Genomic DNA, 23,432 nt, shown 5'->3' with positions numbered 1-23,432 from the left:
GGAGTGGGGGCTGCTTTCAGGGCTTACTTGGAACAAGGGCTGATCACAGTAGGAGTGGGGGGGTAAACCAAGGCAACATTAACTCGCTCGCTGCCATTCTTAGGACAGATGATCTCCGTCAGTCCCTCCGGTCTTGGCTGACTCAGCAATTCTCCTGTGAATAAAGGAAGAGAGTAAGAATAAGGCAAGTATTTGCTAGACATCCTTTTAGCGTGCCCTTCCCCCCAAACAAACATCCACAATCAATGCAAGTAAGCACTATATGAGGGCTCCCTGCTCCTGCAAACCCAGCACGTCTCATCCACGTAACCATGGTGAACGTCCTGATGATTACAGCCTGCAGACATACTGCTCCTCAGAAAAGTAACATCTGCCATCTTTCCTGTGTCTGCTTTAAATCACTACACAGATCTGAGAGCTCCTCAGGGATTCATAGCATCTACGTGGAGCCTAATGAGAGGGACGTTTTTAGGAGTAGGTGTTTTAATTAGGCTTTGGGGGCAGATGGGATCCAGAAGTCTACCTTCAAGCTGCACGCAAGGGAAGAAGCTGACGTGAAGAAGCATCAGCAGGATAATTAGTAGACAGATGAAGCTACAGATACAAGTCTTATTGTTCATCTCTGCATACTACAGCCATCCACACCCACAAAAATGCATCTGTCCCTCAGTTCAAGCAGAAGGTTGCTACAGGGACCATGCCAAGACCACCGTCTTTGGTACAAGCCAGAAAGCAGATGGCTTAGGAGAACCCACAGACATTGTTTTTTGCATCACTTTGGTGTTTTGTCTCTAATAAATTCTAAGGGGGACCTCAAACCAACATGCTTGACCTTTTTTAGACCCTTATGTATCTCCTGCTTTATTCCCAAACAACCCTAGTCACTGTGCCTATCCAATTGTTGGCTCCAGTTCTGAAAATTTTGAGCTGTTCCTTTTGGAGCTACCCAGGAGCTGGAGTGATCCTGCTATCCTGCCATGGCTGAGCAGCCACAGTGTGCCTCTTTCAGCTGCCAGAATAATACTTAAAAGCAAAGTCAAAATAGGCGATAGGATTCCCTTCTCCCTGGGCACAGCTGCTGTGGGACTGCTATTACTTCCTGCCAGGGCTCTGGGCCACCCTATACCCTGCTGAGCATGCAAATCCCAGATCCTAGCTGTCAGCTGCTCCCTCATGGAGACCACACCAGCCCTGTGAGTCAGGAACAGCAGGGGTTCCTCACAGCATGTGTTATTCCTTTGCTGAATTAATTGCGTCAGCTCTGCCGTCCCAGTGCCAAGCTGGCACCCTTGCAGCATGTTGTGCAGAACACAAGTCCTTGGACTTCCCCACTGTAAAATGCACTTGCAATAAACCCTTCTGCTGTTAAACAAAGAACAGCAGAAAAATGGCTCCAAGTATCTGGCCTTGATTGCCTGGTGTCCCAGGAAAAACAGAAGAAAAGTCAGGCTTCCAAGAACAACAGCCCAACCTGTGCAGGATAGCACACTAGCAATCAGCCCCACTATTCCTGAAGCCCCCCCAAATGCCACTCTCCTTTACTTCTCAGAATGCTTTTCTTCCTATTTTTGTGAAAAAGCACATCTGAAAAACCTTGTTTTACTCAGCAGGTTCAGAAGACATTGCTTGGTATCGTCAAAGCAGCAAGAAGGGTTTGGAAGGGAACAAATACAGCTCCTCCAGAAGGAGAGCCCACCTTCGGGACCAGCAGATCCAGTTTAACCCCCAGTCTGGAAGCTGAAATCACATTTGGTTTGACTGCCTACCTTCCTCTCACACCCACACTCAAACCTGAGGTGGCAGAGAAGCTTTTAAGCCACCAAGACAGATTAATCGTGACAGTATTTGCAATTCTAAGTTAAACCTACAAGGCAGCGTCCTCAATTATGTGAGCTGTCGCATGTTGAAAGCAGTGATGTGTCTCACCAACTATGCACACCACAGGGCTCCATGTCCCGGTGCCTCCCAGGTTTCCAGCCCCAGGTAGACTTCCCAGATGCAGTTTTGCTAACAGTACTGAAAACACCAGTTCTGAAACATGAATCATGACATTGGCATTGGCACACCATTATGCGCTTTAAAGGCAGGGCTAATATCCATTAGATCTTAAAACAGAGGAGTGAAGTAAGACTGCCTGCTTAGGCCTTTCTTCCCATTTTTGTCTCCCCACTTCAAGAATCCTTAGGGGGAGAAATGCAGAACAGATTGCTGCAGGGTAAAATAGATGCCTGGTTTGCATGCAACCCTCTCCCCACGCTCTTCAATCAAGTATTCCTTTCATCACAGCGCTACCTTCCCTTGTAGATTGCCACTGAGGCCACCGTGAACCTGAGTGAAGCTTGGCTTCATGCTCGCACAAACCTCAGCAGTGAGCCTGAGGAGACCAAATGAAGTATTGCACTGGTACAAAGGAAAAAGCTAAATCCTTGGCATGTGGTGGTATTTACTTGGTTTAACTTATGTATAGCTGTACCTAGAGCAGTGTATGCCTGCAGTACTTGCTCTACCCTACATACAGACCTGCCAGTCTGTATTTTGATTGCACACTCCTCCATAAGCGCGTCACAGATTTTGCTGCAAACGTCAGTCCTGCCTCTGCTCTGAAAGGTTGTCCAGACACAAACTCGTGCTGGATACCTGGGCCAGGCCAATGTCTGCAGACAGGTGATGATAACTGCCTGCACCAGAGAGCAGTTGTGTATCGCCACACAAGGAAGATACTTTTATGGCCATATTTGCTTTCTGTGTTCCTGGTGTACAGCTTTTGGTCAAATGCAGAGTCAGGCCCATTATTCCTTCTGTTTTTGAGTTGTGATTTGGGTTGAGATGACTTCTTCAGAGCTTTTGCCATCAATCAGACAATGCATGCTGCAAAGCACACTTTGCTGGCCTGTAGGAAATACCCATGAAATGCCAGATACCCATGACGGATCAGATGCTTCAGAGAGACGCTGACAGTAAGAAAGGAAAGCACTTGCAGCAGTGTTCATTTGCTCCATGCTGGCAGACAGACAAGCCCAGCTGTAAGCCTACTTGGCTGTATAACAGACAGAAGGGTTTTGCACGAAGGAAGGAAAATCCCACCCAGGCCTTTTGCCTTCTGCTGCATTTTCTACACAGCTCCCGCTGCCACAGGTATGCTAGGTGGAACAAGGCTCCCTGTCCACGTGTCAGTGAACTACATCAAGGGCATAGGGCTGAGGGACTTTGCTGCACTCTGCCAGGCCATCTCCTTTCTCTTGGAGCTGTCAGGAGAATACATTTGCACAGTACAGCCCAATGGCATTTCCACGGTGTCAGTAAGGGTCTGGGACAACAAGCAAGCAGTGGACAGGCAGGATCCTAGCCATGGCTGCATGCTGCTGCGCACATCCTTCTCTCTCTTGGGATCTTGATATACCAGCTATGTTTCACGACAGGAACACAGAACTTATTCCTATATCCTGCCGTGCCTCATCACTGCCCCTCACTCCATCCCATGCCCCCAAACTGCTGCAATCATATGCTTGCTTCTCTAGCCCTACTGCTCTTTTGCTTTCATATCCCAAATTCCTCTCCTCTGCTGAAGTCTTTAAGCCACAAGGGTGGCAGGAGGTTCTGGGTCATCCCTTCAGAGAATTACAGAATAAAACACTCCAACATTTTCTGCAGGCCAAAGCCCATCCTACTGCAGCCAGACAGTGGGGTTCACAAGAGAGTCCCAGGTACCAGGGTACCCCAAGGTGTGCTCTGGTCCCACATGCAGTTCTATCTCCTTCGTCCACATAGCCACAAAGAGGTTATGCTGGAAAAGCTGTAGCTTCTCTGCTTACTGCTTGGGGTTCAACATCTGAAATACGCATTTTGACTAAATCTAACACAGGATAGGCACGTTTCCCCTCTGCTGTAAGCCCAAGCATTACACTCACATGCTGGGACTCTGCAGCTCCACAGAGGATAAGAAATCTCCATGGCATCTTGGCAGCAGGAAGGAGAAGGAGATGGTGTCTCATAGCAAGCCTGCCTCTGTTCCGTGCCATTTAAATCTCATCTTTACCACTCTTGGCATGGATGAAACGAATAAGCTGCTTCCTGCAAATGATGCTGTGCAGTATGCATAAACTTATTCTCAAGGTTTGCACTCCAAAAAGCACTACTCTCTGTTGGCATGAATTTTTAATTGTGTCTTAAAGCACTGTCTATATCTGAAGCACAAAAATAGAAAGTTACAACTCTGCACTATCCTTCATTTATTTCCACGGCCCTGAGCAACCTTATCAATCTGTGGGGACGGCCCTGCTCGTAGCAAGGGGGTTGCATAGAGACCTCCAAGTGAGGACTTAATTATCTTTTCATTTGCTTTCCAGCCAGGACTGCTGGGACACAGAACCACAGCACACCAGACTAGAGAGCCCTTGGTCCACTGCAGAGGCCGTGCCCTGCTCAGCTCAGGCCCCAGCACTGCCCTTGTTGATATCACCCACGCTGCCCCTCATGCCCAAGAAGCCCTGTAACCATCACCCTAGAGGGAAGCTGTGCCAAGGGGCAGGTGCTCTGAAGGCCTCCTTGAAAGCCAGCCTGGTGAGACACATCCTGGAGAGATGTCCCTCCTGGATACTGCAACCTTCAAGTTTAGCCATAAACTTGGTCACACAAATGCCAGCTTGGTCAGAGGAACACCATACACTCTCCTCCTTTACCAATTCATGACAGTCAGCTAGCACTTAACATCTCACTGTCACAGCAGAAGAGGACACTGTCACAACTCTATGGTTGCAAAAGCTCCGGGGAAGCATCTGACACTGGACTGAGTGTACCTCCAGGTGGAGAACTTGGGTAAGAGGCATTTCAGATGCTCAACACAGTGGATAAAGGAGGGCAATTATTCAAAATGCAAATTTGCATCTCATTTACATCTCAGTGGTCTCTCTGACATGAATTATTTGAGCTCACCCCTACTAATGCTAATAAAATTTGGACTACATTATGTTTGTCTCAAAACATCATTTTATAACATTTTTCTCAGGGCCACGTAATTACAGCTGAAACTGAAACTCAATTAAAACAAAAAAGCAGCATTTCCAGAACCAGACAATTTCACACTTCCCATCTCCATACTCACAAACCAGAAAAGAGACAGTAGAAGCAAATAATCAAAATAACTCCATCCAGATGGAGGCCTCAGGAGAAGTCATGAAGGTTTGAGCCCTTCTATCTTGTTCTGACGATATGAAACAAGCAGCTCAGAAATACCTAATGCCTAAGCCAGTGCAGGTAGCTATCAATGTGCAACACCCCTCTCCTCTTTCTGCAGCTCACAGAGAGACTTCATGGAGCCGCACTGCCATCTCAGTAACAGATGGGCCAGAAGGAGAGGAGACTGATTTTTGACATGAATGTGATGCCTTTTCTCTGCTTTGTCCTCCATCTATTTCAGATAGTATTTCAGCATAAGAAGCCCCTCTTGTCCAGCTTCACTGTCCCCTGTCCTGTCAGGCACTCAACCTTTGTGTTTCCCAGTGCAAGGGGGCATGTGGAAGCAAACAGCCCCTGCTCATGAGTGCAGACAATGGAGAAAGGAGGCGGCCAAAGGGGACAAATATATAGGACAGTAAAAAAGGCTCAGGAAAATAAGAGTGGGTGCTGGGAAAAAGCTGAAACAGAAAATGAAAAATCCTCCAAATTGCTGAGTATTTCGCCACCCTTCTAATATCTGCCCTAAAAAGCATCCTGGAATCAGCAGGCTGCAACACAGTTCTTTCAGATGACTGCAATACAAAGCCATGAAAAATTGATTTGCTTCATTAACATTTTAGGACCTTATTAGCTGGAACGAAATTGACTGTCAAGGCATTTTAAGGGCGAGTCACAGTATAACAAGCTCAGTGCGAATTATCTTCATCCCAAAATAGAAAGAGGTCTGTTACTGAGTAACCAAACCCAGAAACTACCTTTTGGTTATTTTTAATTCCATCCCTTCAACCATATCTGGGCACTTTCTCATCCTGCCAAGGCAGGGACCAGCTGGAGAGACAGCTGCCAACTGCACTAGTCTGGCTCCTCTCATCCAGTAATAGCAGAGCTGCACACAAGAGCAGCCACCTGAATATCAGACATTGCAGCTTCAGCCAGTTCAAATGAACAGTTCCCATCAGCTATCAGCCTATCTTTCAAGAAAAGTAAGCTCAACGCTATTACATTCTCAGCACAGAAGACATGCTGAGCTTTCTCCTCCATCCAGATGTTCAGAATGTGGCAGGTCCCACTCAAGGGAAAAATGGAATCTAAAAAAGCTTTAAAAGCCATTACTTCGATGAACAAAGCAAACAGGCAACGTTCTCCCACGTTTGCAGAGTGACCAGGACTGGTCAGCATCTTGCTAGCTCCAACTCCCTGGATTTGGGTCACAACATGTTAAAATCTGGCAACATAAAAAGCCAGCTCCTGGAAGGGATGAAAGAGATGAGAGGCTTACCAGATTCTGTCCTATGGACTGCTAGCCAGTGATAAGACAGTCTCAGTCTGACCACCTACTAGACACAGAGGGGAATGAGGCAAGCATTAAGACACTTAATTTGGGCAGAAGCTAGCCAAGGGCTGAGAGAAATAGAAAAAAGAAAAAAAAAAGAAAAACAAAAAACCCACACAAGACGTGTCTGTACCTGTTCTTCCCAACAGTTTTTCTGAGATTAAATAAACTTCTCCCAGATAAAAGCAACTTGGCTCCAATGGTTGCTCTTCTTGCCTTAGGGCCATTCCAAGGCTACATTGTGAACAGTAAAATGAATTGGAGCAGGGAGCTGCTTTTTCAAACCTGCATGGCAAGTATTCACCTCCAGATCATTTAAGGTGAGATACACACACAAAACTCTAAACCCTCTCTGCATACCATTCCTCAGAAAAAAACAGGGAGCCCACTTATGCAAAGGAGGGAATTCCTTCACCACATTCAACTGGTTTAAGGAGCACAGTCTAATCAACTCCTATTCAGGTTTACCTCTTAATTGAACCAACTCATACTCATCCCTTGAAGATGAAAGGGAAGCCCTATTTCAATCTATTAAGAAGCCACTTTACCTTGGAATTTGATCTGTGCACGTACATCACAGGATTTATTTTAGATGTGTGCTCAACTTGAGCACAATGTCTTCTCGCTACTTTTTCTACAGCCACCCAGTTTCTCCTGGTTAATAAATAACACCACACTGCAAACAGAGGGCAGGTACGGCTTCAGCTGAGTAGTTGCCATTCGATTTAAAGTACTTCTATTATTAACAAAGTTGCTGGTTTTGAAGTTGGAGTAAGCTGCTAGATTTGCACTGCTCAGTGGTCAAGAACAAGGCTCTGTCTGTCCTTTTTCTAGTGAGAGCTTCACAAAATCTTTTCTTCTTGTCCTCTTTTCCAGAAGAGATGAGGATTAATCTTTTACATTTATTTTTCCTCTTTATTTTTTTTTTTTCAGTGAAACCCCAGTATTTCCAATCATTTGCTCACTTTTCTTTGAATCTTCTTGTTCCCTAATACCCAAATGAGTGACAACTAACAATTATAAATCAATGTGGCAACTCACTTTTGCTTGTAAACACATTTTCCCTATGGAAAACCATTTATTTACAGACAACATTATAGATTGTTTTACTACCTCTGGTGAATGCAACTCTTGGTCCTTTTATTCTTCCACTGAAATGCCTTCCAAAATGAGAAGCCATGCGAGTTCAGAAACAATAGTTTTGCTGCTTAACTCCTGCAGAGTTCATCACCTGCTAAATGCCATCTGGTCTCAGGCTCTTAGTGCTCCCAAATAAAGTGCAGCATCCTTCTTTGCTGCTTAAAAAGCACTTCTCCCATAGCAGCCACATTTGCCACTGAATCAGGAGGGAGCCTTGGGGGCTGTAAGGAACTCATCAGTCTCCCAGGGAAACATTTCACTATATCATCCTGCACCTCCTCAGGGACTGCATGCTCTGCAGTGCGGCTCCAGGACAGGGCTTCAGCATGCTTCAGGGCTGCTCAGAAGCCATGAGTTACCTTAGAGCGCTTTCCACAAAGCAGCAGCACAGCTAAGAATGCAAATCTACCACATACAAACTCACACAATGTACTGTTCTAAGAAAAACAAGGAGCAACCGCTCTTGGCTCAAGCCGAGAGAGTGCAAGCCAGACAAGATCCAGAAGAGCCTTTCTTTCTCCTCTGAAAAAAGTGTGCTTGTAAGTAAAAAAATGCAAACAAAATACAGTCACACTGGATGTTCCTGTTTGTGTATCTAAAGATTTTTCAGGCTTGGTGCTAAAGGAAACGTGCCCCATGTTTTTGGGCTTCCCCAGCACATTCCTGGCAGCCAGAGGTGCCCGTGCTCCTTCTCCATGGACTCGTTCCTGTCCATCTCTCAGCCTCCTGCATTTTTCTTAAACGTACAACCAGGAGAACAGCCCTTCAAGCAAGGCAAGGCTTTATTCAAGATGACTGCTGAATAAAAAAATCAGTTTTAAATCCTTTTGTAATGATGACCAGATTAACTGCATCACGCTGCGTTATGCAATGGGGGATAAAGCAGTACACAAGCAAGCAGCAGAAGTGCCGCAGCTCTCAGCTCCCAGCCCAGCACTCACCTGCACTGCTTGGATGGCCACAGGAGAAGAACCACATGCAAGGCTCGCAGACAAGAGGCTGTTTTGTGACATAGCTTTCTATTAGAGGTGCTGTTTCAGAGCAATATCGCAGCTTTTGAAGGGGAGCACATCTCAGCATATGTGAGGCACGGTGCCAAAAATGCCAGCCCTGCCCCCACTGCCAGCCCATCGTGTTACCTAAAGCAGAGCATCAAACACCTGCTCTCATCACACCTGGTTCAGCCCAAACGTTTTTACTGTTTAAAAATCAGTTCCCTGTGTGAAACACAAATTTGCAGCATAGCCTTGCCTTGTTTGGCAACCTTTGCTTAAAGTCATGTTTAGCTTCACTGCAGGCACTCCAAAATGCGCATGTGTGCATGAACATTATGCGCTAGGTTCTCTTCTTGCTGTAGATGAAAGACGTGATTTATTTAAAAGGAGTAAAAGGAACAAGTTAAAAATAACAAGCAGCTTCAAAAGCTTCATAGTAGCTTTCTGCTACAAAAAGAAGTGAGAACTACTTTTTTCAAGACCCAAAGGAAGGCTCTCAAAGTTTCCTTTCATCCAGAAAACTCTTCGGTTATGCTTTAGAAGGACAAATGAGAAGAGGCCTACATAAGACTCAATTTCTGATCATTTGTTCAGCTTGGATAAGGCTCCACGGAGATCTGATAACGGCCTTTCAGCTTCCATAAGGGCCTATGAAAGCAGGAGACAGACTCTTTAGCAAGGTTTGTTGTAATAGGACAGGGGGAAAAGTTTTTGTTGCCCAGAGGTGGTAGATGCCCCATCCCTGGAGACACTCAAGCTCAGGCTAGACGAGGCTCTGAGCAAGCTGATGTAGCTGTAGGTGGCCCTGCTCACTGCAGAAGAGTTGGACTAGATGGCCTTTTAGGGTCCCTTCCAACTCAAATGATTCTTTGATTCTATGATTTATTTCAGCATCTTTTCCTAGGAGACTCCAAGCTGACCACAGCAGACATTCACCTCCACAACCATCAGAGAAAATCTTCCCAAAATCCAATAATGATCACCTTAGAGCCTGAAGGACTCCCTTCGGGTGCATGCATATTCCACTGGGAAATGACAAGCTTCTCACTTTCTGGTATAAAAAAAATGCCATTAATGCAAGACCACAGGCTTCACCAACGTGAGGGAGAGCCCTTGTCCAACGCTCACAAATTCAGGTGCAAAGAACCAACTGGAGCTGTCCATGAGGTCAAAGCACATGAGTTTCATTCCCCAAGCAATGCGCTCACACAGTCAAGGAGTTGGGATGCCTGAAGTGCTAGAGGGAGGCTGGTATCAACTCCACTGAATATTCTGCATAGCTGGCTACAAGAAGCTTAAAAGAACTGCAAAGACTTGACACTGCAGCACACCTGCATTATTTTACAGGGATGGATTTCTTTTAAGTCACCACCTTAGCGCTCAACCAAAGCAGATGTAAGCAGTTCCACAGTAAAAATAACAGTAACTGAAAAATGTAACGTCAGATCACAAGAAAGGGAAGCTCTTTTTGATCAACTTCCTAAATTTAGCCACTTTGATAATCTTGAGTCATTTGGCCACAAGAGTTTTCAATATCCAGCAGGCGCATCATTATCTGAAACAAGAGTGTCAAAATCTCAAAGAAAATGTATTCAGAAGGAAGATCCAGAGAAACGCAGAGGGAGCTGAAACTTGCCTTGTTGTGTAACGTGGTGAAATAGGGCTGGTGCTGGCTTCAGGCTCCCTTCTCTGGAAACCAGTCACAAAGCATCCTCTGCAAGGCTGACTATGTCCAGCAGCCTTGTCCAGCACAAAATTGCTCTCTAAAACCAGTTTATGTCTAGGAAGCGTTCCCTGTTGAGCGATGGCACCACACCACAACACACTGCTCAGTCTGAAACCAGGTTGGTCTGGATGCACAATTCCTCTTTTCCCCTGGGCAACTCCTGGGTGAGTCTGCCAACTGCAAGGTACCTTCCACCCCACAGATCCATACCTGCCAGCAGCTCTATTGGATCCTCAGTTTCTCATCTGCTCTGGTTCCTCTGGGCCCAGTCAGGACTAAAGACCCCTGCTAAGGGAGGGATTCTATTTGCCACTCTCCACTTCACAGAGAAGAGGATGAGGAATTACAAAAGGAAGCAGACACATCATTGTTGTCACTGCCCAAGTCCCATTCAGACAGACTCCCAGCTGCTCAGCCCTTTTTAAGGAAAAACAAATGCACTTGACATCAATACCTTGAATCATTCTCTTCTATAGTCTGCAGTAAGTACAGCTGCATTTCACTGTTGAGGACATAATCCTGCAATGTTTAGCAGTCACAGACAGTGAAGCTATTTTTCCCTATAATGTACTAGAGAAGGAGGATGTGCTTAGGAACTAGTGAGCTTCACACAGCATTTAAAGACATGAAGACAGCATGGAGGGCAGAAAAACATGAACACCTTCATGGTCAAAATGAGATGTCTGTGTTACCAAACGGATCACTATTCCTAGTTAGATGATCAGTGATAACAAAGCTCCTTCCTGGACCAGGCAAGCATCATCTCCAAGTCCACCATGTGGAAAAAACACACGGGTCAGAATAGGGTTTGAGATGAAGGTTTGCTTGCTCTGAAGGTTACTTGCCCCTGCAATACTGGGGAATAAACTGGAGAAAAAAATAATCTGCAGTTAGGCTTATGTATTAAACCACAACCAGTGCAAACAGCTCAGGGCAATCCTGGCCTCCATCCACTGGCCACCAGCAAGTTGCCACTGACCATGTGCTTGTGAGTGTGCATCGATGCCACCAACAGCTTTGGCATGACCAGAGTATGCAGGTCTGAGCTGTGGCCAGGAAAATACCACAAGTACAGCATGACCTCAACTTGCTACAGCAGAACCTCAAAGTCACTGCAGCTGAACATCCCAAATGAAATTCAATTGCTGCCGCTGGGTTTTGCAAGCAGGCAGCCTGGGTTTCTACTTTTGGTAATTTTACAACCGACACAGGGCTTTTCATTATGTACATTTTCTCTCCTGGCAAACTGCTTTTAGGAGCCAAACAACTGGCCTGTGCTACCATTAACAGATCACTACTTAGTGAGTAGCATGCAAGGCTGCCCACAGCTACCTGCTCAATACTGCAAAGACAAAACACGGCACTGTGCAGAACTAACTACCAGACAGATTTATCCATGTTCCACATTTAAAGTGATGCTTGTTTTTTTCCAGAGCTCTACCCCAGTGTCAAGTAAGGTGCACAATACCAAACAACGGGGATTCAACACTGGCAGACTCCCACCATCTTCTCCTGATAGGTGAAAGGACCTTGCAAAATACTTGCACATTCGAGCTTTCCTCTCCAAGATGCATAGACTTCCTATAGCTCCTTAAATATGGAAAGCTGACATCAGCGTGAGGATTCCTGTCACAAGAAAAAGAGTACAGCCTTTCCTAAATGTATTATGTTCTGCAGCATTTTTATCATGCATGTGAAACACACATGTGAAACACACGTGACAGGACATGACCAAACTCACATGGGAAAAGTTCCCACTTCTAAGTGTTTTGTTTTCACCAAAAGTGCATGCAGATAGCAGGAACTAAAGCATGTTTCAGGATACCTGTGCATGGAACACAAAGCAGATGACTCTGGAAAGGAGAAAACCTGCACTAGTATTTGATCTGAGCAACCACTAACACTTACAGTCACTCATTTTTGAACAGCTCTCTCGCAATGGCACAAAAAACCATTTGGTACTAAGCACCTCTCTTACAGGTCATTTCCTGCAAAGTGAAATAGCAGCAATTGAAAAAAAAAAAAAATTGGGGAAAAAAAAAGTAATGCATTGAAGGCCAAAACATCAGCATTTCTTCACTAACCGAACCAAACCAAAGATGCACACACCCAAACCTAGCATTTCCCTGGGTCACTGATGGCAGCTCCAAGTCCAAGTCCAGAGGTGACTCTCCACGTGGAATGAAGTAGGTCCAGATGTGTAGTTAAGGAACAAACAGCTTGGGGAGAAGCTTTGCTAAGTGAGACGCCCATTAAAACCACCAACCCATTTCCCCAGGCTTTGAGAGCAGGAGATACAAATTAGAATCTGGCTACTATGCACATCATTATTGTAACAACCCAACTGCAGCTTGTAAGCTTGTTTCCTTCATTACAGCCCTGTTTTACTCCTGACTGGTGGGGTCCTGCTCAACATTATCCTGCCATCCAGACAACTGGTGCCCAATATTCACACTGTGCTGGGCGCTTTTTAGAGGAGTTGTAACAGCCTCAAAATGATGAAGCATCTAATTTGAAAATAAGGAGAAAAAAAATAAATTCCATCCTCAAACAGGGATGAGAAAATGCTGCCACATGCTAACATCAGGCTCTGTAGCTAAGAGGTATTGCTCCACCTTGCAAAAAAAGCCAACTGCTTATAATTTAATTAAAAGAACAATTAGACACCTGACATGAGTCTTTCATTCGGAGGCTTGCTCAAACTTGGGAGCAGCTTCTGACCCTTGTTGAGAAAACCAGTCCCACCTGTTCCTTTTCCACTTTACGCAGGACTCTATAACATGACAAAGCGAAATCTTGCCATCTCATGACTCCATCCCAGTCACCATGGGAATTCACGCTTCCCTTTGACTCTGAAGCAAGGATGGAATAGAGACTTGTGATCTCCCAGGCCTCAGGACAAGCTGGGGGCACGAGCTGGAAGTAGCTCCCCAGAAAAGACCTGGGGTTCTGGAAGACACTACGCTGGATGCAAGTCAGTTATGTGTCCTGTCACTCAGAAGGTTGATGGTGCTCTAGGTTGCATGAGGCAAAGCATTACCAGCAGGACAGAATCCTTCCCCTCTGCTCAGCACTAGTGAGGCTGCACCCTGAGTACTGGGTCCAGTCCAGGCCCTTAGTACAGGAGAGATGTGGGCACACAGGAGGGAGTACAACAAAGGGCCAAACCATGATAAAGGGACTGCAGCATCTCTCCTATTAGGACAGGCTGAGAAAGCATCACACACGGTTTATCTGCCCATAGCTTTCCACTTGCTGGCACATTTTTATCTGTGAAAATGATTCTGTCCTGTTTGAAAGAGTATCTTGTGAGTTTCCTGAAGCAGACACAGCTCTTGGCTTTCTTTTACCTATGTTCATACAGGCAACTTCACAGGCAGGAAAAAAAAGCAAGTCATTCCACAAACAGAACTGCATCCCAGCCCAACGGGCCACATAAGGCTTAAGAATGCGTTGTGTGTAGCATAGCTCAGAAGAACCTGAGGTAAGGTCCACAGTCCATCCTTTGTCTCTACCACCATCCACAAGACCTTTGTTCCAGGAACATCAAATCACACACAGACTCATAGCATTTCACAGCGTCTGTGACAATCCAACAAAGGTCTCATCTTCTTGACATGGCAAACAATTTTTTTTTGGTCAGTACGTGCAAGGGTTTGTCTCCTTTAGCCTGGAAAAGATCCTTTTATTTATACATAGTGCAAACATAAAGGAAAAAAAAAACACTCGAACATTCAACACAGCACTTACTGGTTGAGCAGATGACTGCAGCCTCCAAGCACACAGATTCCAACTCGGATGCCAATTCGGTTACTGATTCACCCAACTACAAAGCCATTTCAAACAAGAAAGCTTCCTTAAAAGGATTCTGTCAGGTCCTTTTTAGATCATTTTTATTCATAGTTTGTTTGCAATAAACCTTCAGAAGACCAAGCCCAGAATTTCAATTCTTATTAACTGTTACTGCACACGCTATGTTGTACTTGAAGGATTTCTGTGTATTAAACAATGAAAACATGCACAAGCAGGTTCGGAGTAGAAGCAAGGATTAACCCTCAACTCTTGAACAGGCAAATCCCCTCTTGGAAGGGGATTCCAACAAAAATGTTGGATGGCAAAAATGCACCATCGATTTCACGAATGACGACACAGACTGCACAAAGCAGACACAGCCAGACTACACTTCCAATTCTGAGCACAAATTTGGCAGCGTCTTCTCAGAAATATTTCCCTTATTAAGGTCAACAGCCTGCAAAGCATTTCTTCAGTGAAGTCCTAAAAAGACCACAGACCTACTTCAGAATTAGCAGCACTGCAATTGCCAGGATTTCCGCTGCAAGAGCTTGGAAAGAAACACAGACATCTTCATCGCTACACGTAACACTGGAACCATCTCCTTCCCACATGCTGTCACAAGTGACACCAACCACGACACGCTCACATGAGAGCACTGTGACTTTAAATATTCACACCTCCCATTCAACAAAGTTGGGGGGAAAAGCCCCACTGCTTCACGATTCCCACAGAGATGCTAAGCGCTCTCTTATTCGCAGAGCATATCTACAGCAAAGATATTGTTTTGGATCAAATGCAGGCATGCAGGCTATACCCTTCCAAATGGTTGGGGGGTTGCATTTTTCACTCAACACAAGTCATAGCCAGGCTCCATTTAAATAACACCCAAGCAGACAAGCAGGTTTCTCATTTAACTGCAGCTCCATGGGGTCATAAAAGATCAGTTGTGAAACACACACTCATGGAAATGATGCGTGACTGCGGGTCTGATTTCATCAAAAGCTGAATCTTCAATATCCACGCTAATACCCAAACATACTGGTTGCTCTCTTAGCTATTTTTAGGGTTTTTTTCTTTTTTTCTGAAAGCAGATCACATTGCCTTGAGCATGTCAGCAGCAAGACCATGAAAGCGCCACTTCCCTATTCACATAGTCAGGGTTTCCCTCACCCTGAGTCCAATGCTCCTTACAAAAAGATATTTAGGGGATGAAATCAGCTAATAAAACAAATATCTAAACACACCCTGCTATCGTGATGTAGCTCTAGACGTCCCTGTTCATTATACGGAAGTTAGACTAGATGACCTTTAAAGGCCCATTCTGACTCAAATGATTCTGTGGCTCTATGATTCACATTGCCTACAAACCCATCCAGCATCACTGCTTGCTTTAACTTAGCACATACTCCAGTTCCCTCACAATTTCAGGTTACCTGTAAATAAGGAATGCTTCAACACACTTCCGAAGTGGGGTGAAGGGGGGGTAGGGGGGGAGGTGTATAAAAATGTATGCTGATGTGGATGTTCATTTCAAACAGATACAAACATCAGCAAACCCCAAAGCAAACCCAGAGGATCAGGAGGATGCAGGTCAGGAAGCATATGCAAAAGTAAAACAGATGCTGCTGGAAAACAATGCTCATAAAATAATGAGTTTATAGGCAAAAGATTTAAAAAGCACTATGGCTAGTCACATGACAGAGGAGACAGATTATGATTTTTTCATTAGAAGAAGAGAGAAAGGGGAAGGAAAAAAAATATGTATTTATTAAGAAATAATAGCACCCAAGTGCAAAGTCTGGGAAATGCTTTCAGGTGAGAGACCTAAAGAAAGAAGATGGAGCATCTTTCTCTTTGCACGGAGAAATGCCTCTTCCTAGAGTCAGAGGCTCTTCTAAAAAAGAGGGCATGAGAAGGGGCTACAAAGATCAGCGTGGCCACTGTGTACCACCAGGAGCTTTCCTGCACTCAGAGGAATGCTTTTGGGTGGGAGTGGGGACACCAAGGTGCTATCAGCCATCTCTGTGTTTACAAACAGCTCCAAAGAAGGTGAAGCTGCAGGATAAAGGACTTAAGAAAAAATGTTGAGCCATTCAAGGAAATCAGTATCAGCATAGGATAGGGTCTTCCCAACAATGGATGACCACTGCTTAGGACAAGAACCCAAAAAGCAGAGAAAAAAGGCCTGGGCAAAGGCAGGCATAGCATTCCCCTATCTCAGAATAGGGTTATTTTAAGCCTATCTCCTTGGAGCTACCCTAATATTTTCTTATATGACTCAAGTCATCAGGAAAGGGAGACAGAGAGGGGGGAGGGTGGGATAAGTAAAGATCAAGCTCACATAAACGTGGCAGAATCCCCTCAAAGAAGGCACAAAGCCCCAGAAGGGGTGACAGGCAAGCTTGGTCGTGCCTTACCTGGAAAACTGTGTGGGTTGGGTGACCCTCTTTTAAGGCACTTTGAACAGAGGACGTGCACAGTGTAGTACAGGCCCGGCCATTCCTGGAGCAGGACATTCAGTTCTTCCACTAAGGGAGTAATAGCTTGCCAAGCTGTCCAGATATTTGGTAGGGACGCGTGGCTAGCAATAGACAGTGTATCTGGCTGCAGGGCTCCCCGGGCAGGCCGGTAGCTCACCCCCACCGGCACCTTCCCCCGGTAGGCATAGATCTGGTATTTGCCATCTGAGCGCTGAACCACGTGGCTGTTGATCTGGACGCTGTAGCGCGCAAACAAGCCGGGTGGGAAAATGAAGGGAAAGCTGTACTCAATCTGCAGCTGCTCCACCACAAATGACTGGCCACTCAGATTGGCACCATTGATCCACGCCTCCGCATGGGGCACCTCATTCTTCACGTAGCATGGAAACTTGTACCAAGCGGTCGCCCCATTTAGAGGCTTAGATTTGGGTTTGTTGACACAGTAACAGAGCCCCATCTTCTCCAGCAGCTCCAGGATGAGCTGCAGGTCCTCCCGGCTCTGGATATGGGGTTTGAGGAGGAGGCGGATAACGTGGGCAGGGAGGAGGCCGTGCAGCAAGAAGCCCTCCACGTAATGATGGAGCTGAGTGGCCCTCAGCTCATCAACGTGGGTGTCACTGAGCAGTTTCTGGAGCAGCACAGTGGCATCCCGCTGGCAGAAAACATTGAGGATGTCGATGAGTCGTGGCAGGTTGTGGAACACGTACTCCCGCAGTGTGAGGTGCTCCTCAAAGTACAGCAGCTTCCCGCTCTCGTGCAGGTAGGACAGGGCGCTCTGCAGCCGGTCCTCCGTCAGGCCTGCCTGCAAGCCCAGCCGGGCAGAGTCCCACCAGCTCAGCCACAGCTGCTGAGCCTGTGGCTGGAAGTGCAGCTCTTCCAGCACTTGCCAGGACTTGGGCAACACCCGGTGCAGGTTCGGGAAGATATCACGGTGCTCAGCCACTGAGAGGAGCTTGTCCCGCAGGCGACGCACCTGGCAGTGGTCCCAACAGCTGAAAGGCAGCACAGGAGAGAGGATCTGAGGCCGGTGGTTGAGAAGATATTGAAACTGGGCTTTTTTTCGCCTCAAGTTCTTGTCTGAGACCCCATAAAAGGCAGTGTGAGGGCTGGAGCAGCGCAGGTCAAAGTCCTGTCCCAGAGCCTCATCTACCTGCTGGACAAGGCTCTGGAGGCCCTCAGCATCCCTCTTTTCCTGCTGGGCAATCTGGTGATGAATGTCCAGGCACTTCTCTTCCAACTCCCGCTCAGCACAGAGGTCAGCATGGGTTCCCACCATGCACACCACAGCGTGGGGCACCTTGGAACCCAGCCAGTGCAAGAAATAGCCCACGGAGGGGTAGAAGTGCTGAGGGACGTAGGCACTCAGATTTACCACCAGCACATAGAGCGCTCCGGGAGAAAGGAAGAAGGACTGGATCACATCGTAGGTCGGGTCCCCTGCCAGCTCATACACAATGAATGTCAAACCCCTCTCTGCATCTGCAGTCCAGTCCATCACCTCAATGCCCTTGCTGCCCGACAGTCGCAGTCCTGATGAAACCTGGGAGGCATCTGGAGGCAGTGAGGGCGCAGAGCACGGCCTTTCTCCTTTCCCTTGGTGGGATGGCACGTGAGAGCATATGCCCCGCCGCTCGGAAGCATCCTCAGGGACAGCACAGCATCCCACTGCTCTCCCACTATCCTGCTGTTGCCCAGGGCACCCTCGGGGCTGGGTGCTCCCTGCTTCCAGGCTTCCTGCATCCTCCTTCTGCCCATCCTCCTCCATCAAGCATCGTCTCAGCAGGGTCTTGCCAGCGTCCTTCAGACCCATGAGGACCAGCTTGAGGCGGGGTTTGAGAGCAGGCTGGGAGTGGGCCAGCTCCTGCTGGTAGGCTGCAATGTAGGGGATGCCTTTCATGCAGACCTCATAGGGAGGCTGGATGAGGGGGTTATCTTTGATCTTCCACAGGGTGACACGGGAGAGCTGCCCGAAGCCCTCGGGCAGGATGGCAATCTGGTTGCCTTGCAGGACCAACTCCTCCAGGCTGTGCAGGAGCACGATGGAGTCGGGCAGGTAGCGGATGCGGTTGTTGTCCAGCCAGAGAGTGCGCAACTGGCGGAGCTGGCAGAGGTGAGGAGGCAGCACAGCAAGCTGGTTGCGGCTCAGGTAGAGCTCCTCCAGCCCTGGCAGTGCCAGGATGGCAGCAGGGAACTCACCCAGCAAATTGGAGGAGAGGTTCAGCATCTTGAGCCGCTGCAAGCCACTGAAGCCGGCGGGCAGAGTCCGCAGCTGGTTCCCATCCAGCATAAGGCTCTCCAGGGCACCCAGCTGGCAGAGGCCCTCAGGTAGGGACGACAGGCCCGTGCCGCTCAGCCAGAGGATCTTGAGGTGGCGCAGGGCGGCGATGCCCTCGGGCAGGGCTCCCAGGTGCCGGTTGCCAGAGCAGTCGAGCTCCTCCAAGGCGGCAAGCTCCAGCAGCGGGGTGGGGAAGCAGGGCAGCAGATTGTGGTCGATGTCGAGGGCGCGGAGGTGCCGCAGGCAGCCCAAGCCCTCGGGCAGGCGGCGCAGGCGGTTGAAGCTGAGGTCGAGCTCCTCGAGGCGGGCCAGCTCGGCCAGGCGGGGCGGCAGGCCGGGGCTCTCGGCACCCAGCTCGTTGTGGCTGAGGCTCAGCTTGCACAGGCCCCGCAGCCCCGCCAGCGCCCTGCCGTCGCCCAGGCCCCGCAGCCGGTTGTGGCTGAGGTCCAGCTCTGCCAGGCGGCCCAGGTGCCGCAGGGCGGCGGCGGGCAGGCGGCACAGCCGGTTGCGCCGCAGGCTGAGCACCCGCAGCCCGCTCAGGGCGGCGCCCACCTCCTCGGGCAGCTCCTCCAGCCCCCGCCCGCTCAGGTTCAGCGCCTCCAGCTCTCCCAACGGCGGGCGGCGGGCCGCGGGCGACGGCGGCCCCCCCGGAGGCCCCTCGTCCGGCTCCGGATCGGGCTCGTCGGGGCCGCCCCGCAGCTTCCGAACGCGCAGGGCGGCGTCGCGCCACAGCCGCGCCGCCTTCGGGGGCTCCGTCTGAGCCATGACCGGGGAGCGGGCCCCGCGCCGCCCGCCCGCCCTACCTGCCGCCGCCGCTGCTGCTCGCCATGGGCGCGGCCGGGGCTCGGGGCGAACCGCGGCTCCGCGCCGGCACCGCCAGCCGCGCCGCACCGCCCCGCGCACGTAGCCGCCACCGCCCCGCCGGGGGCGGGACACGGGCACGGCCCGCCCGTAGGGCAGCCCCGACCGAGAGCGGCGCCGAGGAGGGCCTCGTGTGCCACCTCCTCCGGGGGGCGGCGGTAGGGCTGAGCTCCCGACCTTGAGCGGTGCGTCACCCCCGCGGTGAGCAGGGGGCGGCCGTTCCGCCCGGCGGCCGGGGTGAACCTGCCCTCCCGTCAACGTGCCGCGGAGAGCCGGCAGCGTGGCGGTTACTCGCGGCGACTCCGCCACCTTCCTGCCGGGCTTTGTTCCCTCCGCTGCCTGCATCTGGCCAGATCCTCAACACCGCGCTAAATCACCGTGTTCACCCGCTGCTACATCTGCGCATCGCAAAGCTGCGGGCTCGGTGGCCATCTTTCTTTCCCGTCGGTGACAAACTGGAGTAAAGCCCTTTCTTCAGGTGCTCTGAGCCCTAGCAAACCATCGCCGTGTTTCATTTCAACTCTGTTCTGAGCACGGAGTCATCCCTAAGAAGGGAAAATTGGTGATGCTGGCTGGCAAAGCCAAACACAGGATGCAAAGGGTGGGGAGGAAAGTCCCTGGGGGCAGGGAGGAAGTGTGGATGCGGGCAGGTAAGGCTTAGCACCAGGCTGGTTTCAGGAGCTGCCCAAAGCATCAGAGGCAATCCTGAAGTGCCTTTTGGCCCCGGGACTGCCACTCGGCTTTGGAGGAACAGCTCTGCAGGGACACCATGATCCGGGAGGCCCTTCCCATCCTTCCTGGTGGGCTGGTATCGGATCCTGTTGCTGAGAGACACAGTACTTTGTGGTCTCCCACTGCACTGTCCCTGTCAGAACTGTTTTCCAGGCTTGCCCTTGTTGATTTTCAGAGCATCCTTACATCCTGACAGCGTATTTTTATCTAGGCTAACAAAGATTTTGTCTCTGTTTTTCATGAAGACCGCTGAGGAAGCAGCCCCTCTATGCACACCAGGAGCTGCTTCCTTACATCAGAAATAGCGCATTCAGTTCCTCCTGAAGAGAGCAATCCTCTTCTCCGTTACCTTGCCCAATTGTTCTTGCGATACCAGGCCTACAGCTTTGTTTCCTGCTATCAAAATAACATGTTTCAGTCAAGACCTGTCACCAGCCGGGGCTGAGGGGCTGTGAGGTGGCTAGCATTAGTGCTTTGAAGCATTTTATTGAAAGAGGAAAGCCCAACTCTTGTGCTCTGCTGATAAATAAAGGCCAGGGGAAGGTGAAGGCTGTGGGAAGTAGGCGCTCCTCCTGCTGGCGGAGCGATGACCGGGCTGAGAGCACACAAAACGAAGCTCAGCAAAAACGAGGCCGGTTTCCCGCTACTGAGCGCCTCCCCGTCAGGGACGGGAGGCGGGCCTGGCACCAGCTCCAGCACCGCGGGAAGCGACGCACAAAGCCCAGCTCTGGCGCAAGGAGAGCGCATCAGGCATCGGCCAGCCGCCGCATCGCAGCTTTTTCTCAATAGAGCCCAGCTCCCACAGCCGTACCTGCGGCTCCGCTCCCGATCAGAGGCGTTCCGGTCCCGCGCGGGGCGGGGCGGGGCGGTGCTTCTCAGAGGGAGGGATCGCACGAGAGGCCGCCAGGGGGCAGGTGCGAGCCGCTGCCCGACGGAGGGCGGGACGCGATGCGGCCACGCCCCCTCCGCTTTGCCCCGCCCCTCCGCCGCGTGACGTCCGGTCGCAACGGCTCGCTACTGGCCGGCGGCGGGCGGAAGCCGCTGCCGTTGCCGCAGTGACGGGAGCCGAGAGGGAGGCGGGGGAGGGAGGAGGGCGAAGATGGCGGCGCCACCGCGCCGCTCCCAGCACCACCACCACCATCACGGGCCGCCGCCGCCCGGGCCGGCCTCGCCGCCCGCCGCCGCCTCTCCGCCGCGCAGCCCCAGCCTCGCGCCGGCCGAGCTCGGCCCCGCCGCGCAGCGCCACAGCCTGGCCGGGCCCGAGGGCGAGGCTCCCCCCGACGCCGAGCGGCCTCCGGCCGCGGAGTGCTCCGAGAGCGCCGCGCCGGGCCCGCCGCAGGGCTCGGGCAGCAGCTCCGGCAGCTCGGCCTCTTCCTCCTCTTCCTCATCGTCCACGTCGTCGTCGGTGGCGTCGAGCCCGGCGGCGGAGAGCCCCGAGGCGGCGGGCCCGAGCGGGGCCTTCCGCGAGCTGCTGGAGGCTTGCCGTAATGGAGACGTGACGCGCGTCAAGCGCCTGGTGGACGCTGGCAACGTCAACGCCAAGGACATGGCCGGCCGCAAGTCCACGCCGCTCCACTTCGCCGCCGGTCAGTGCCCGGAGGGGCCGGGGCGGCTCCCTATGGGGCTTGAGGGCCGGGGCTCGAAGGTGCTGGGGGAGGGGAGCTATCTGAGCTCAGTGTTTCTCATGCCGAGGCTTCTGTGTGTGGAGGTAGTCTAAAGGCACCGACAGATTTCTCTGTGTTCCTCACGTGGTCTTCAGACTTTATCTCGTTTGCTTTAGAAGTGAAAAAGGAGTTCAGGATGGAGTTTTCTGGGAGTGATGGATTTCACTTCTGATAGCTCCTGAAAGCTAAAGACACCTGTAACACCAAGAATCAAAGCCAGAACCTCGCAGCTTGTAACTTTTTTCTTTTCAGTTGATCTTTCCCCTCCTTACTCAGACCAGGACAGGTGCCAAAAGATGAAGTGAAACAATTGAACTTGGTTAGAAAGTCACAGATGTGCTGAGGGGATGCTATGCATCAATGCAGGGAAGTGATAGCACATCAAAAATTATATTGTGAAGCAACCTGATTCAACAGGTGACCTTAATAAGAAGTAACCATTGCTCTATCCCTAGAAGTGCTGAAGGCTAGGCTGTATGGGGCCCTGGGCAGCCTCCATCAGGTCAGGTAGAACCAGTCTATGACAGATGGTTGGGAGTGGGTGGGCTTTAAGGTCCCTTCCAACCTAAGCTGTTCTGTAATGATTCTATGAGTGGCTCTCAGCAAGCACAACTATCACAGGTGAGTTGTAGGTTATAATGAGAACAAATGTTACAGGGATTAGCCTTCATGGGAGGGGGGCATGGGTTGAGTTATTTTCATGATAAAAGTAAAATGGGAGATGCTAGGTCTGTGGTCGGCAGGGCTTTGTGACACGTGCCACAGTGTTGCTGCCTTGCCTGAGTTTTAAGTGGTGCTCTATTATGCACAAGTAAAGTAATTAACAAGGTTGGTGAGTGGTCACTATCTATGTTGTGGTGTTTGGCTTTAAAACAACACTTCAAAGCTGTTAACAGAAATGAATGTTTTCTTAGCAGTGTTGCTGAGAACTTTGAGCTGATGTTCAGCTGTCAGTCAGATACTGCTCTTTGAGATTATGTAGTTTTATTGTCCTTTCTGAAGTCCTAGTGGTGTTTCCTGATACCCCCTAGGGAAACTTTTGGCCCTGAGCTCTTTCCTTTTCATTCTCTAATCTTGAATTGTGAAGAGTGTCTCAAGTGTGGAGACAGACTTCTGTGGACACTGCGGTGTAATGCTGGCACAACCACACGTGCACGTGAAGTGCTTGACGTTTTCGAGACTGATCTTGAGTCTGCACTGCTTATTTTGGATTTGAACTTATAATAACACCTTGGTGTGTCCCCTTAAACTTCAGG

The 23,432-nt window shown here is 49.8% G+C and overlaps 2 protein-coding genes across 2 annotated transcripts in view; one reads left to right on the top strand and one right to left on the bottom strand.

The window, feature by feature from the left end:
• Nucleotides 1-23: 23 nt before the first annotated feature.
• On the bottom strand, nt 24-19,684 carry MFHAS1 (multifunctional ROCO family signaling regulator 1). The gene is made up of 2 exons (XM_042871695.1): nt 16,582-19,684; nt 24-154 (listed from the first exon to the last, which is right to left on the bottom strand). The coding sequence occupies exons 1-2, from the start codon at nt 19,682-19,684 to the stop codon at nt 24-26; spliced, it is 3,234 nt and encodes a 1,077-aa protein (XP_042727629.1).
• Nucleotides 19,685-21,611: 1,927 nt separating this feature from the next.
• Nucleotides 21,612-23,432, top strand: part of TNKS (tankyrase) — a 106,085-nt gene continuing 104,264 nt past the window's right edge. Inside the window, exon 1 of the mRNA XM_042871383.1 lies at nt 21,612-22,098. Within this exon, the coding sequence (XP_042727317.1) occupies nt 21,612-22,098 (487 nt within the window). The remainder of the gene's footprint in view (nt 22,099-23,432) is intronic.

This window comes from Lagopus leucura, unplaced genomic scaffold (genome assembly GCF_019238085.1).
Source record: "Lagopus leucura isolate 7727_CA_CO unplaced genomic scaffold, USGS_WTPT01 Super-Scaffold_100004, whole genome shotgun sequence".
In the NCBI taxonomy this organism is placed as follows: Eukaryota; Metazoa; Chordata; class Aves; order Galliformes; family Phasianidae; genus Lagopus; species Lagopus leucura.
Note: the sequence above shows the minus strand (reverse complement) of the source record. Positions and strands in the feature narration are given on the sequence as shown.